Source organism: Vulpes lagopus, chromosome 7 (assembly GCF_018345385.1).
Source record: "Vulpes lagopus strain Blue_001 chromosome 7, ASM1834538v1, whole genome shotgun sequence".
NCBI classification, from domain to species: Eukaryota; Metazoa; Chordata; class Mammalia; order Carnivora; family Canidae; genus Vulpes; species Vulpes lagopus.
This window is the reverse complement of record NC_054830.1, coordinates 45,070,048-45,084,543: the sequence shown is the minus strand read 5'-3', so window position 1 is coordinate 45,084,543 and position 14,496 is coordinate 45,070,048. Positions and strand designations below refer to the sequence as shown.

Genomic DNA, 14,496 nt, shown 5'->3' with positions numbered 1-14,496 from the left:
CATGGTCCAGGAGAGGAAATGGCTTGCCTCAATTCTAGGTAATGTGGAGAGCAGCTCCGACCTGTTGGTACCTGAGAACCAGCATAGGATCTTTCCCACTGGGTAAAAGTCATAAGCTAGGAGCTGAGTCTCTCTCTTTTCAAAAGGATATCCCACTGAAAGACTCTATCTGAAATTGGTATTTATCCAGACGATGGTCACCCAAAGTGGGGAGGGGTTTGGAAAACATGGAAACTTCAGAAACAGGTGAATTTATTCATTAAACAAATATTTATCTTGTAGGTGCTATGGGCCAGGCAGTGTTCTAAGTGCTGTGGATACAGCAGGGAACTGGGTATAAATCCTCACTCTCGTGGAGGTTATAACATTATGACTCTAAACAAGTGAACTTCTAACTGACTAAGCTTGTGAATAAAATAAAACAGAGTAACAGGATAGAAAGTGACTGCAGTGTAGCGTGGTTGGGTTCTTTTGGCTCTTTTATTTGTGGGCTCTAGGATGGCTTCTCTGACACTTGAGCTGAAACCTGGATGAGGAGTAGGAACCAGCATGACCAGTAATGAAGGAGTGATGAACAAAGGGGATTATGATGTAGGGTGACAGGTTGGAAAAGTAGGCAGCAGTTGTATTACATAAGGCTTGTAGCCTCAGAGGTGTTTGAGTTTCTTCTTAAGTGCAGTGAGAAGTCACTGGACCTAGTTAACATTTTATTTTTTATTTTTTTTAAAGATTTTAGTTATTTATTTGAGAGGGAGAGTGAGCACATAAGTAGGGGCAGAGGGATAGGGAGAAGTAGACTCCCTGCTAGCAAAGAGCCTGATGTGAGACTTGATCTTAGGACCCTGGGATCATGACCCAAGCCAAAGGCAACTGCTTGTAACTAACTGAGCCTCCCAGATGCCCCCCTAGTTAACATTTTAAGGGGCTACTCTGGTTTCTGTGTGGGTTTTGTCATAGTTGGTGAAACTTGTTTGAGTCATGGAGCAGGGTGGTAGGAGTAGAGATGCTAAAAGTGGTCTGATATTTGGAAGGACTTTTGATCCCATAAGGGGAAAAAGAGAAGAGGGACTCAAGTATGACTACTAGGTTTTGGGCCTGAGCAACTGGGGAGGTGGTGATTCCCTTTGAGATGGTAGAACCTTGGGACACCTGGGTGGCTCAACGGTTGAGTGCCTGCCTTTGGCCCAGGGCATGATCCTGGAGTCCTGAGATCAAGTCTCACATCGGGCTCTCACATCGGGCTCTCTGCACGGAGCCTGTGTCTCTCTTTGCCTATGTCTCTGCCTCTCTCTCTCTGCGTCTCTCATGAATAAATAAATAAAATCTTAAAAAAAAAAGAGAGGTGGTAGAGGTTGGAGAAGAGTGAATAAATTACTGAACCTAGGGAAGACTAAGAGTTGAGTGAATTGTAATAATTCTACAAACATCTGAAAGATGATCTGAAAGGAATTTGATTTATTCCATGTGACCCTTGGGAGCCTAATGAGTGCCAGCAGTTAGAAGGTCTCTGGAAGACATTTCATTTTAGCCTGAGTAGGAATCCTCTGTTGATTGGAGTGATCTGGATGTGAGGGATTGTCTGCAAAGAAGTGATGTGGGTCACCTGAATTGCTTAAGCTGAAACAGGGAGATCATCTATTAGTAGAGTGACCATGTAATTTATTGTCCAAATCAGAACATTTTTGAGGGTGAAATGGGATGCTCTTAATTATGCTGGATAACAGGTGTAAATCTGGACGGCCCTGATCAAATGAGGACCAGTGTTTATCCTGCCTCACCTGTTCATCCTAGGGACACCGTAGAAAGGATGCCTTTGGATATAAGTTGGAACCAAGGGACCTCTTGGCATCCCTCCAGGTCTAAGGTTCTGAAGATCTTTGGTGTGTTTCATTTAACAAAATTATTGATGCCCAACTTTTCTAATTAAGTGAGGTACACTTATAAAACAGGCAACCTGCTTTGTGGAATGCCCTATCCACCCTTGTCCTGCTTCACTAGCTCCTCCTTCTCATCCCCTATAGGAAGCATTTGCAGAGTAGCACCCAGTTACTGTTGTTGGGTGCTCCTCCTTGGGCTCCCATAGTTCACTGAGCTCTTCTTGGCCATAGTATTTAATGCAGGCTTAAAATCATCTACTCATTTATTTGTCTTTATCCCCAGTTTGTATGCTTTGCTTCTGCACCCCCCTAGGGCCTAGCACAGGGCTGGCATAGGGCAGATGTTCATGGAATGCTTGTTGAATGAATGAATGAATGAATGACAACTTTAAAAAAAGATTTTATTTATTCATGAGAGATATATAGAGAGAGGCAGAGACATAGGCAGAGGGAAAAGTAGGCTCCATGCAGGAAGCCCGATGTGGGACTTGATCCTGGGACTCCAGGATCACACCCTGAGCCAAAGGCAGATGCCCAGCTGCTGAGCCACCCAGGTACCCTGAATGAATGACATCTTGAATTGGTTTTATGGAGTTCTAGTAATGTACTGACATCTATATTATACATAAATATATGTATCTGCTTACTATTATGCTAAATCCACACAGCATGACCATTAGATAAGTTTTCTTAGTGTACTCATTTTACTGATTGAGGAAATCAAGGCTCAGAGAGGTTCAGTAGCTTGCCCAATGTTACATAGCTAGTAAATAGGAGGAGAGGCTGGATTGGAGCCCAGTAATCACTTGGACGACTGCTTGACCCAGGTGCATGCTGTATCTCTTTATTTTTATTTTATTTTATTTTATTTTATTTTATTTTATTTTATTTTATTTTATTTGCTGTATCTCTTTACTCAAAACTTAAGCAACATGTTATAGTTTAAAGATTTTGAAAAGTTCTGCAATTAAAAAAAAAAACTGTTTAACATGATTAACCCAGTGCCTTCCTGACTAGTTAGACTGCTTTGACTGTGGAACCTCCTCACCACTGCCTGCCCCTTTACCTACCAACATCTTGCCATAAACTATTAGGAAACAGCTGTTGGGAAATGCTTGGATAGTAGAAAAGAGTTACGAATTGAAAATCTGCAGTTTTAGGTTCTTTCCCTGGCTCTGCCTACCACTTTTCATGGCTCATTTTTTTCATCTGTAGTATGAGGAAGCTTAAATAGCCTCCCAAATCCATCCCACCCTTAAAACTCTTCAGTGTTGTAAGCATGCCTGTGTTAAGCATGCAGCCATACTAAGAAATAAGAAAGCATGGCATACTTGAGTGTTAGAGCCACGTTTCCATTCTCTGCCAAGCCTGTGTTTGTTTTACCAGCTCTCTCAGAGCTTGCAAGATACGCAGTGTTGTTAAAAAAAAAAAAAAAAAAAAAAAAGTAAATGTTTCCTACCCTGTGTGCTGTCACAACACAGAGAATCAGTAGTCACCATCCTGCCATTGGTACCAGTGTCCAGCTGCTGGGTGAAATGTTCACGTCAGGCCAGTGACCTGGAGAAGTTAGCCCTATGGAGGATTCAAAATTTGTTCTGTGCTCCTGAAGTGCTAGGCTGAGCTTAGCTAGTTCAATGCTAGCCTCTAGTTTCAAGGGGCAGCAGTTGAACCGTGGTGCTACGTGACCCTCTGTAGATGCCTGTCGCTAAACCACAGTTAGGAAGTAGATCATCTCTGACTGTGAACCTGGGCTGAATTTGCAGCAAGAGTCCTTGTCCCTTTTGTCGTGATGTTCTCTGGGGTGATGACTCTCCTCTTTTTCTTCTCTTTTGCCAAAAATAGGTGGGATTATTCATATTCTGATTTACCTCCAAAATAACCTGTGTGAGAGAATTTCCTGTTCTTAGGATGCTTTTACTATATTCTGTCTTCTGTTTGCCCTTTTTCCTCAGAAGCTTCAGAGCTTGTATGGCATGAAGAAGAAAGTCAGAATCAATCAGATGGCATTCAGACTTTCTGAAATTTCCCTGTTTCATAATTTGAAAAAGATCTAAGTAAGCCACTAGCATTTAAGGAGCCTAAATGGAGTCTCCTTGTAATGAATTATGATAAATACCTTGCTCTGGAGTGCCATGAGCTTTTACATATGGTCAGCCCTCTTTCCAGAGGGAAACTAGCCACAAAATCTATTAATGTTATAGATTTTTAAAAATACAGTGTGGATTTTTAAAAATGAGTTTTAGCAAGAGCTATAAAGACACTCTTAGGTACCATTTCAGGAAATTTGGCAAAAGTGAAAAATAAAAAAATGTAAGTGAAGATGTTTGCAGATGTTCACTGTATTATGTATAATAGCAGAAAAAGAAACAAAATTTAATATAACCTAAGTGGTTCAATGTTAGGAGATTATTTGGTAAATTATAGTATATCAACATGACAAAATATTGTGTGTAGCCACTAAAAATGCTTGTTATGGGGATCCCTGCGTAGCTTAGTGGTTTAGCGCCTGCCTTTGGCCCAGTGCGCCATCCTGGAGTCCCGGGATTGAGTCCCGCGTTGGGCTCCCGGCATGGAGCCTGCTTCTCCCTCTGCCTCTCTCTCTCTCTCTCTCTCTCTCTCTGTCTATCATGAATAATAAAAAAAAAAATCTAAAAAATGCTTGCTATGAAGTCCAGATAAAACATAGGAAAGAAAAAAAGGAAAGTATTTAGTAAAATTAATGAAAATTATCAATATATAGTTTGGAAAAAAAGGTGTACAAATATGTTTACTTATTGATGAAACTGGAAGATGAATATAAAAATAAAGTTTGTAGTAGGATAGTGAACATAAATAATTTTTAATTAATATTTTTAATATTGCTTATTTTTGTTTTTTCAATGTAAAATTAAGTCTCTTAGCTCTGTTAAAAGAAAAAACTTAGAAAATCTGAATAAAAAGTATGTTCAGTATAGATAATTTAGAAACTAAAAATGGCACCCACGAAAGAACATTAAATATCACTCATAATCTCACCACCCAGAAATAACCATTGCAGACATTTCAGTATATGTACTACTAATCTTTTCTTGGGGTATGAGTCTTTTTGTGTGTCTACACGTAAGCATAGTTTTAAGTAGACTTGTACACTTATAAGTCCCTTTTTTCTCTGTCTGTGAAGAGCAAGCATATATCCAAGCAATTACATTTTTCCCATAGATAATGTTTAGTGACTGTCCTGTTCCTTCATATGGGTGTACAAATAAGGGATTCAGTGAGTCTCTTCACTGTGTACACATGTGTTGTAGCCTCTTGCTGAGTATTGTCAAATTGCTATGAAGATGGGTTATATCGATATACATGGTCATCTCTTTGCCTAAAGAAGTAAAAAATTATTAAAAAAAAAAATAAGTCCTTTTCTCTTCTTTCTTTCACTAAAGAAAGTCCCAAATCAACTTTTCCCATACAACTGACAATGAGAAAACTAGATCACTCTTAGGAGTTCTTTGAGTTCAAAGATTGCTTGGGCCATTTTTTGCACATTGTGTATAATAAGTGACTGTGCATTGGGTATCCACTCTTCTCTTAAGGACATGTAAGAAATGTTTAGAATATACTGAGTGGATGCCCCGGGAATGCAATGTATCCTAGCATGAGAAATTTTATTAAGAACTGAAGCAAAAACTATTGAAAATTTTCAGTTATGTTTTAAGTTTCATCAATATTTGTACTCTACTTGAAAAAGCATGCATTTTTCTCTCATGCAAATTCTATTAAGTAATGAAGGTACATAAGTTAGGATTTAATTTAAAATAAGCTGTCAGACTTGACTACCTATTTTAATGATGAATTTCTTTTTACTCTTTATTCAAGCCTGGTTCTTTCCTTTCCACATTTGTATTGGGTGCTGAAGGAAGAGACTTTCTATTTACCCTGTGCTTTCTATTCCATTTGATTCCTTTCACTGCTGGATTCTCCTTCAGTTTTATTTATACTTCATGAATTCGAACAGATCTGTAATTTCTCATTGTTCACTGGTGCCAGTTGAAAATTTTCCCGGGCTGTTTTTATAGGGGTAACTGTCATGTTTATACTATGTTTCAAGAAATGTCCATCTTTTTAATTTGCTTGTCTAAATGCATTTAATTTTTAAGAGAACAGTTGTAAAGTTGTGAATTTGACATCTTTACGCTTGAATATGCATAATTACACAGTGCTCTTCTTTCTCCTGTGCTGACTTTATTCTGGGCTGTGTGTGTATAAGAAGCATAATTTACCACCTCTGGCAAGAATAAAGGTACCTTTGATATCTTCTCCATTTCTTTTCTTTAAACTGTTACTACAAGTCTGGTTATGTCCCCAGGGAGAGGTGAGAAACAATGTCTTTGCACTGAGAAGTCCAATTCTCAAGGGGACATCAGTACTCACATGGATCCTATTTACATTGTAATTGGTCACTGGCTGTCTGGTACAGATGTTTCAACTTAAAACCCATGACAGTTGCTATAGAGATGGTTGACTGGAAATAGGTCAAGTTAAAGTCCTTTTCCCCCTGGATATAAGGGAGTGCTATAACTCTGGAATTGTCTCAGTTGAACAGAAAATGTGTAGGTGGGCAACCACATTAAAAAAAAAAAAAGTTCTTTTTGTAGGATGAGGGTTATTGTAGATGCCAGTCCACTTATGTTGCTGCTGCTGCTACTCTGCAAGCAACACACCAGAAGACTCTTATTGTTAAAGCCAAGGAACTAGAGTTATCATGATTTGCAGTATGATCTTGATTAGCTGGCTCATATATGACTCTCAAAAGTTACTTATTTCATAAGCTCCTGAACATAGTAGGATAGCATTTATTTTCAGGACGCTAACTAGTAGTTCAGGAACAAGCTTTTAAAAAAACATAGCATTAACAGTGACTTTTGGAAAAGGAAGGCACCTGGTGACATTGGATGGGATTGGATTTGCCATAAATTGGGCTGGGAAACATGCAGGCTTTCCTAGGGCATGATTCCCAGGATGAATGATGTCCTATCTCTGATTGCATCAGACCTCTCTTATGGGGCGACTTTGATTACCTGTTTTTTTCTTCATAATGTGTCACATGGGGAGATGGTTCCTGACTGTGTGTCTGATCACTACAGATGGGCATGTAGTATAGGTACTCATACAGGTCCCAGAGCTTTGTTTGATTTAGCGTTTGGTGACTGTGGATTCCTGCATCTGCTATACCTCTCATACTCTTCCCCTCCCCCACTTTATAGTGCTGCTTGCTTCAGGGAATAGGTTCATCACGTGATTGTGATGGAAGATAACTATACACTCTTCTTGACAGTTCTTTGGAAATCACATATGTTCTAATGCTTTTTTCAGTTTATCTTTCTTCTGCAAAGGGTGAACTGGGGGGGTGACTGGAGCCTATGCTGAAGAAGTATTAGGGGGCAGATTTTTACTGATTAGAATATATGTTCTTTGAAAGTTCTAAGAGAATATGGCAATGTGCAATAACATGAATAAATAATAGTAATAATGATAGCTAACACTTTTGTAATTCTTACTCTATACCAGGTACTACTCTAAGCTCTTTATGTATATTTCCTTATTTAATCCTCACAACAACCCAGGGAAGTGGAGAGAAGTGTCACTACCCTGTTTTACAAATAAGGAAACTGAGACCTAGAGAGGTTAACTAAGAAGCCCAAGATCATGCAGCTTGTAAAAGATGGCACTGTTTTTCAGGCTCAGGTCACCTGGCTCCAGGCTTGGATGCTCTTACCACTGAGCTTCTATGAATTATATGTTAACATTTAAGAAAGACGGATTTTTTTTTCCCCTGATTATCAGAGTGCAGTGATTATTCTGCATTTGGCAACATCTGGAGACACTTTTGGCTGCTGCAGTTAGGTGAGGGAGGGTGCTACTGGCATCTAGTAGAAAGAGGTCAGGGATGCTGCTAAACATCCTACAGTGCACAACAGTCCCTTACAACCAGGAATTATCTGGCATAATGTGTCAGTAGTTCTGAAATTGAGAACTCTTATTGTAGTAATACATGCTCATTCTTAAGAAGTGTATTACTCCCCAAATCTTGGCCCCTGTAAGTGCAAGTACGTTCTTCTACACTTTTTTCTTCCAAGTGTACTACCATACGTTCATATGCATAATTTTACAGAAACAACCAAATATGTATTCTATTCTGTAGTTTATCTTCATAACATATTATCTATATATTTCCACTTTGGAGTGTCTTGATGACTGTATAGTATTCCTTCAGTTGGATGGATGCCAAGGATGGATTACTTTGTAATTTTTAATTAGAAATTATATTATAGTACTGTAGATATATCTGCATACTTACCTCAGATCTTAATATTTTGGAGAAAAACTAGATTGTGGCCTTTGGACAAGGACAGTGTTATTGTGGTGTCCCCTCCTCATCTTGAGCCAGTCTGTTCGTCCTGTCTCACTGCCCACATCACTGAGATTGTTGATCATTGTATAGTTCCGTATCTTCAAGTCACGTCAGCTAGTGGTCTGTTGGGATGGGTTGCTAAGATAATATGAGAGATTTCAGAAAAGAGAAATCCTGGGAAAAATGAAAAGCAGATTATCTAGAATGAGAAAAAGTGTGTGTGTGTGTGTGTGTGTGTGTGTGTGTGTGTGGTGGAGAGGACACTGAGTTGGGACAATAGCACTAGCGTCTGTAAGGTGGTACCTAGACCTATGAATTTGAGTTTTATTGGCATTTTTGAAGTAAAATGATGAAGAACCTAGATCCATATTTTGTTGGGAACTTTGTGCAATTAACCATGTAAGATAAATATGTAAAATAAATAATTTAAACACTATCAATATATTGTCTTAATCATACTCTGAGGATTCCTGGGAGTTGAAGATCTCTTTTAGGAATCCAACTCAGTGGCTGGCAGATAGTGAGTGCTCAGCAAATGTTTGTAACCAGAGTGAATTGAGGGAAAGTAGAGAGGAAAAGAAACAGTCTAAGAGGCCCCTTGAATAGCCACACTATGGTCTGTTTTGCATTAGCCAGCTCCATGGAAGTTCCCCTTTGAGGAAGGGGTGGTAAACCTTGGAACACATGGGCCATGAAGGCTGGTGTCTGGCCATTGTCACTACAGCTGTTCATAGGCAGACCCTGTGATTCAGCAGTTCCACTCCAGGGTGTACAGTCAACAGAGATGCATATGTATGCTTGCTGAAAGTCATGAGCTCCTAAGAATGTTCATATAAGCACTATTCATAATACCCCTAGACTGGAACCCACCCAAATGCCCATCAGTAGTAGAAGAGATGAATAAACCAGTTGAAAAAACTGCCACTGATGAAATGTTTCAAAACACAAAAGGATAAAAGAAAAACAGGCATTCTAGTTTCTACCACCCAGATTTAACAACGTTTAGCATTTTGCCATAGTTGTCTTTAGTTCTTTTATTATTTTAAGACAGACATTGAACCTTCTGGTGGCCCATCTGATCACTGTTGGGGTGAGTTGGGTTTGAGTGATCTGAAGATATTGAAACACAAAAGTGGGATAACCTGGGCTTTCTTTCTTTCTTTTTTTTTTTTAAGATTGTGTTTATTTATTCATGAGAGACAGAGAGAGAGAGAGGCAGAGACATAGGGAGAGGGAGAAGCATGCTCCCTGTGGGGAGCCTAATGTGGGACTCGACCCCAGGACCCCAGGATAATGACCCAAGCCAAAGGCAGATGCTCAACCACTGAGCCACCCAGATGCCTCTAACTTGGGCTTTCAATGCACATTTTCCCTTGACATGGAATGAATTACCTGTCCTTGGTCCCTGAACATCCAGCAGTCTGGTTAGTGAGAACATCCCCAGGTGAAATAGAAATAAGCTGTGACTGGTCTCTGAAAAATAAAACATCTTGCAGTGGTATCCTTAAGGACATTATGCCTCTCTCATTGAAATAGAAGAGAATTTGGTTTTTCCCATCAAACTGTAATTGGAATACCGTGAATGTTCTGATTGTGCTGATGTGAAGGAAAGAACAAGAACAGAATTTGGTGTTTTCAGTGATTGCTATAATTGTTAGCAGGAACACCATCCCCCTTCTCTTCCACTCAACCCAGCTCATCAGGATGCAAATGATTGACAGTAGCATTGTCATGGGGATAACCTTGAGTCTACTGTAGTGTATATTTTACAAGAGTCATTTGCAAATTTCTGTTCTTTAGTTTGGATTACCAACAGCAATGATGAAGATTTTTTATGGCTCTCCTCCTGTCATGAGACCTTGGTTGAGACTAGTTCTCTTTACTGAGTGCTTGCTAGTGCTGGGCATACTTGTAAGCCCTTAATGTATGTTATAATTCTTCCTTGTCATAACCCACGAGGGTAGGTATCGTTACCATCTCCATCTAAACCTGAGAAAACAGGCCTGGGGAGGTTCAGTAGGTTGCTGTCACACCGTGAGTGATTTGAATCTTCTTTTGACTGACTCCAAAGCCAAGTTCTTAACCATTCAGTAAGTGAGGGCCACTTGCTCTTGTTATTTGGGTTACTAGAACTATAAAGTAGGAGATAAGGTCCTGGGAACATTTGGCTGAGCATTTCCTGGTCCTGTTGAATTCAACCTCCTCTGTAGTCTGAGGTAGATGAGGCAGGGGTCCTGGTCCCATTTCACAGATGAAGACTAAGGGGCCAGACAAGCAGTGTACTTTCTCAGGACTACCCAGCTAATATTGCACTGGAAATTGAACCAGGGTTTTTTGAAAACACACTCCGGCTTCTTACTCTATGGTTCAGCTTGATATCTGACCACCTTAGTTGACCTTCAGCCCAGCACTTAGTTGTAAGGTTGTTTCCCCATCTTTTATTTATTTTTTAAAAAGATTTTATTTATTTATTTATTTGATAGAGAGAGAGTGCTCGAGCATGCAAGGACAGGCAGGGGGAGTGGCAGGCAGAGAGAGAGGGAGAAGCAGGCTCTCCGCTGAGCAGGGAGCCTGTTGCAGCAAGATCCCAGGACCCTGGGATCATGACCTGAGCCAAAGCAGACGCTTAACCCACTGAGCCACCCAGGTGCTGTTTTCTTATCTTTTAAATAGGAGCTGTCCAATCTGTCTCTCACTTGTTAGACATTATAGAGGATTAGCTAGCACTGCATCTTTTAAAAATTTCTGGAGGGATCTCTCGATGGCTCAGCTGGTTGAGCATTTCAACCCCTGATTTCGGCTCAGGTTGTGTTGTGAGGGTCATGAGATAGAGCCCTGCATAGGGCTCTGCACTGATGGGGGCATCTCCCGGAGATTCTTTCTCTCCTCCCTCCTCTAAGATAAATAAATAAATAAATCAGTCTTTAAAAAAATAAAAATTCTTGGAGATATACACCATTTAAAGACATAATCTATTTAGTCATGCTAGTGCTTATGATATGGAATAATACTCTTATGAAAGATTTTCTTACATATAAATCTTTATTTTTGATATTCTGGTAAGAGTATTTGTTTGGTAACTGAAATGGAAGTTGAAGATTGTAAGTTAAAAATTTTTTTTTTCCTGCACATACTGAGTCAGTGTTTTTCTAGAGTTATCATAGCTAACCTTAGCTTTTCTGGGTTGCTTTGAGGTTGCAGCTGCTCCTTGGTGGTTACCTGTTAAAGGCGCTAACTGGAGACACCCAGAAGGGCCTGACTCTACTCTTCTACACAGGTGAGGCTGGTGGTTCTTTCCCCAGTGGACATGTTTAATTGCCAAATAGATTTCCTGTGCTGTTGAAAAGGAACTCAGTAGCCATCTGCAATTGTAAAAGAGTGTGAGAATGACAAACTCTAATGGATTGGTAGGAAAATAAAACAGGAAATAACATATGTAAACACCCAAGCACTTTGCCTAACTCAGAGAAGGCTCTTGCTAGGTGACTTCATCCTTCCTCATTTGGCCTGCCAAAGAGTTGCCTTTGCAGATTTTTTACCCTCTTTGACAAGCCTATTACAAATCTCTTGACATATTTAATCTTTGCAACCTGTCTGTCTGCTCTCTTTCATGAGTGGGTCACTGTGAGAAAGAAGACCATCTGTCCTATGGAAGAGTGGTTGTATCTGGCCAGGTGGTCACTGTGGAAGCTCAAGCCTTGGTTATAGGATTCTTGTGATATTCAGTTCTGGATTGACATACTTTGAAGCCACCATCTGACTGAAAAACCACAGAGCTGCAAGTCGGTCAGCAAGTCTCCAGAGTGGCAAGGAAATAATTATCTCAAGCAGAAATAGAGAGTAGCACTTTAAGCCCTGGAGATGGAGAAAGGTTGGGTCAGGACTCAGAATCTCGACAGCCCAAGAAAACTGTTCTCCTAACCCACTTTTTCAGATGGAGGTTTTGAGCCTCTATTTTTGACAACATTCCTGGTTTCTGCCCTCATTGCCAGGGAGCTAAGAGTACCTGAGGTTCAGCTTTAGGGATAGAGCCCCCTGCCAAAGGGCAGAAACCTTGCAAAGCCTGAACTGGCAGCCTTCGTGGTGGAAATTGACAGTGAGACACAACATCCTAGGATTCTTGGGTACGTCAGGTCAACTGGGCCTCTTAGTTCCCAAGTGACATTTTCTTTCATGAATTTAATAGAAGAAAAAGCTAAGGCAGAAGGAAAACCCAGAGGGGAATGTATTTTATCCACTGAGTCCATTTTCTTAGAAAAGTACATCTCTGATTGATGCTGAAAATAGTAAATGACACATAATAGGTACTCAATAAACATTTATTGAAAGAATAAATGAAAGTTATAGTGGAATTGCTGTAGGGAATTCAAAGATGTTTAAGGAATGGACTAGGAGTGTGTAGTCCACTTGAAAAAGTGTAAACAGGGAATTAAAGCTATCTAGTGCTTTGTGAATGTGTGTTACTCCTTATTCTCAAACTTTTCTCCTAACCTTCCTTGTCCTTCTATGCCCTTAGAAAAAATACTAGTTTGGAATCTGCTAGCATGAAGCAAATATAGCTGGCTAATCTGCAGTAGAAAGGCACGAAGTTTAAAGCCAAACAACCTGTGCAAAGGAGGGGGGGCGGGAAGCAGGATTGGGTAGAGGGAGAAGCCAAGACTACAGTGCAGGCCCAGGAAGTCCCCACTGATCCCTTGGGGGGGCTTTGGGATAAATAGGGCTGGTAGGATAGAGCTGTGGTGGGCTGAAATGGCCGGGCCTTTATGTCCTGGCTCTGATTATCATTGGTGGTTGTGAAGTGGCTTTCCGCAGCAGCTGTGGAAAACCCTGAGGGAGCACTCCCAGCAGCTGGAGCAGCACTCCTTCCTTAGGGGGGGATGTGGGTAGTGCATCTCCACATCCATTGTACCAAGTGAGATTCTGTGGAGCTCTGGGCCTGCCTGCAAGTGAAGAAATGTTTTGAGTCTAGTTCCAAGAGGGATTGTAATCCATTCGAGCCTGGGATGTCAGAAACCTGTGGTGGAAGGTGACAGATGTGGCACAGCTGAGGATTGAGCTGGGGACCAGGGCTGCCTTAGTGCCCCAGATGGAATGGAGGATGATTGTAGGTGCTTCGCTGAAGCCAGTTCCTGTTTCCTGTTACAGCTGCTGCTCCTCCTCACTCTGCTTTTGCTCTTCCCCAGGCCTGATCATCCAGTCCTCCACGTCTCCTGGAATGATGCCGTTGCCTACTGCACGTGGGCGGGAAAGCGTCTGCCCACGGAAGCTGAGTGGGAATACAGCTGTCGTGGAGGCCTGCAAAATAGGTACTCGGAGGATCTCATCTTGCCTAACTGTGTGGTGACCTTTTTCTAAATCTGTGGAACTTATTTTGGTTAGAAAGTTGATTTTAAACAAAAACAACAGCTTTTTCTTCCTAGGCTTTCTTCATCTCCATGGACTTACTTAGGAGACACTGATGCATGGGTCACCAGGTGTTCGGTGAAGCTGGCTCCCTGCAGCCCCAAAGTGTGCTCCACACATTCAACCCTTCTTCTCTTACATAGTCCTCCTCAGAGCCTTTTGTCAGGCTGCCTTGCTTTTAGGATTTTCTTATTTTATTTATTTAAAAAGATTTTATTTATTTATTTGACAGAATGAGAGAGTAAGAGAGACCACAAGCAGGTGGAGCAACAGGCAGAGGCAGAGGGAGAAACAGGCTTCCCGCTGAGCAGAGAGCCTGATGTTGGGCTTGATCCTGGACCCTGGGATCATGACCTGAGCCGAAGGCAGATGCTTTGTTGACCGAGCCACTTAGGCATCCCAGGATTTTCTTATTTTAGACATCTCCTAAAGCAGTGGTATTTCTCTGTTTCTAGAGCCATGAGACAGAAAACTCATGTCTGGGTCACATCTTCTAGGAAAGGCTCCTTAAAATAGCAGAGGCTTTATAAAAAAAGTGTGATGTGATGCTGCCTGATTGTGCTACCATATAAGTTCAGAATGATGCCTACTTTCCCAGCCTTCTATAAGTCCTTCTTCTGATTACGTGATTTATTTCAGGCCTCTTGAGTACTCGGGAAACACGGAGGTTGTTGTGAACTTGATATGAGCTAGTTGTGCGGAAGTTTAAAAAAAAAAGTCCTGGTTAAAAGCTTTGCTTATTTATATATTTGAAATGTAAAACATAGTTCACTCAGAACAAGTGAGCAATGCTCTTTCTTTGCATTCCTTCTTTTGGCTTTAATCCAG

The 14,496-nt window shown here is 40.8% G+C and overlaps 1 protein-coding gene across 2 annotated transcripts in view; it reads left to right on the top strand.

The window, feature by feature from the left end:
• The window catches only part of SUMF1 (sulfatase modifying factor 1), a 124,447-nt gene that overhangs the window by 32,967 nt on the left and 76,984 nt on the right, over nt 1-14,496 (top strand). For both annotated transcript variants that reach the window (XM_041764727.1, XM_041764726.1), the window contains exons 4-5: nt 11,460-11,542; nt 13,449-13,571. In XM_041764727.1, coding sequence (XP_041620661.1) covers nt 11,460-11,542; nt 13,449-13,571 — 206 coding nt within the window. The remainder of the gene's footprint in view (nt 1-11,459; nt 11,543-13,448; nt 13,572-14,496) is intronic.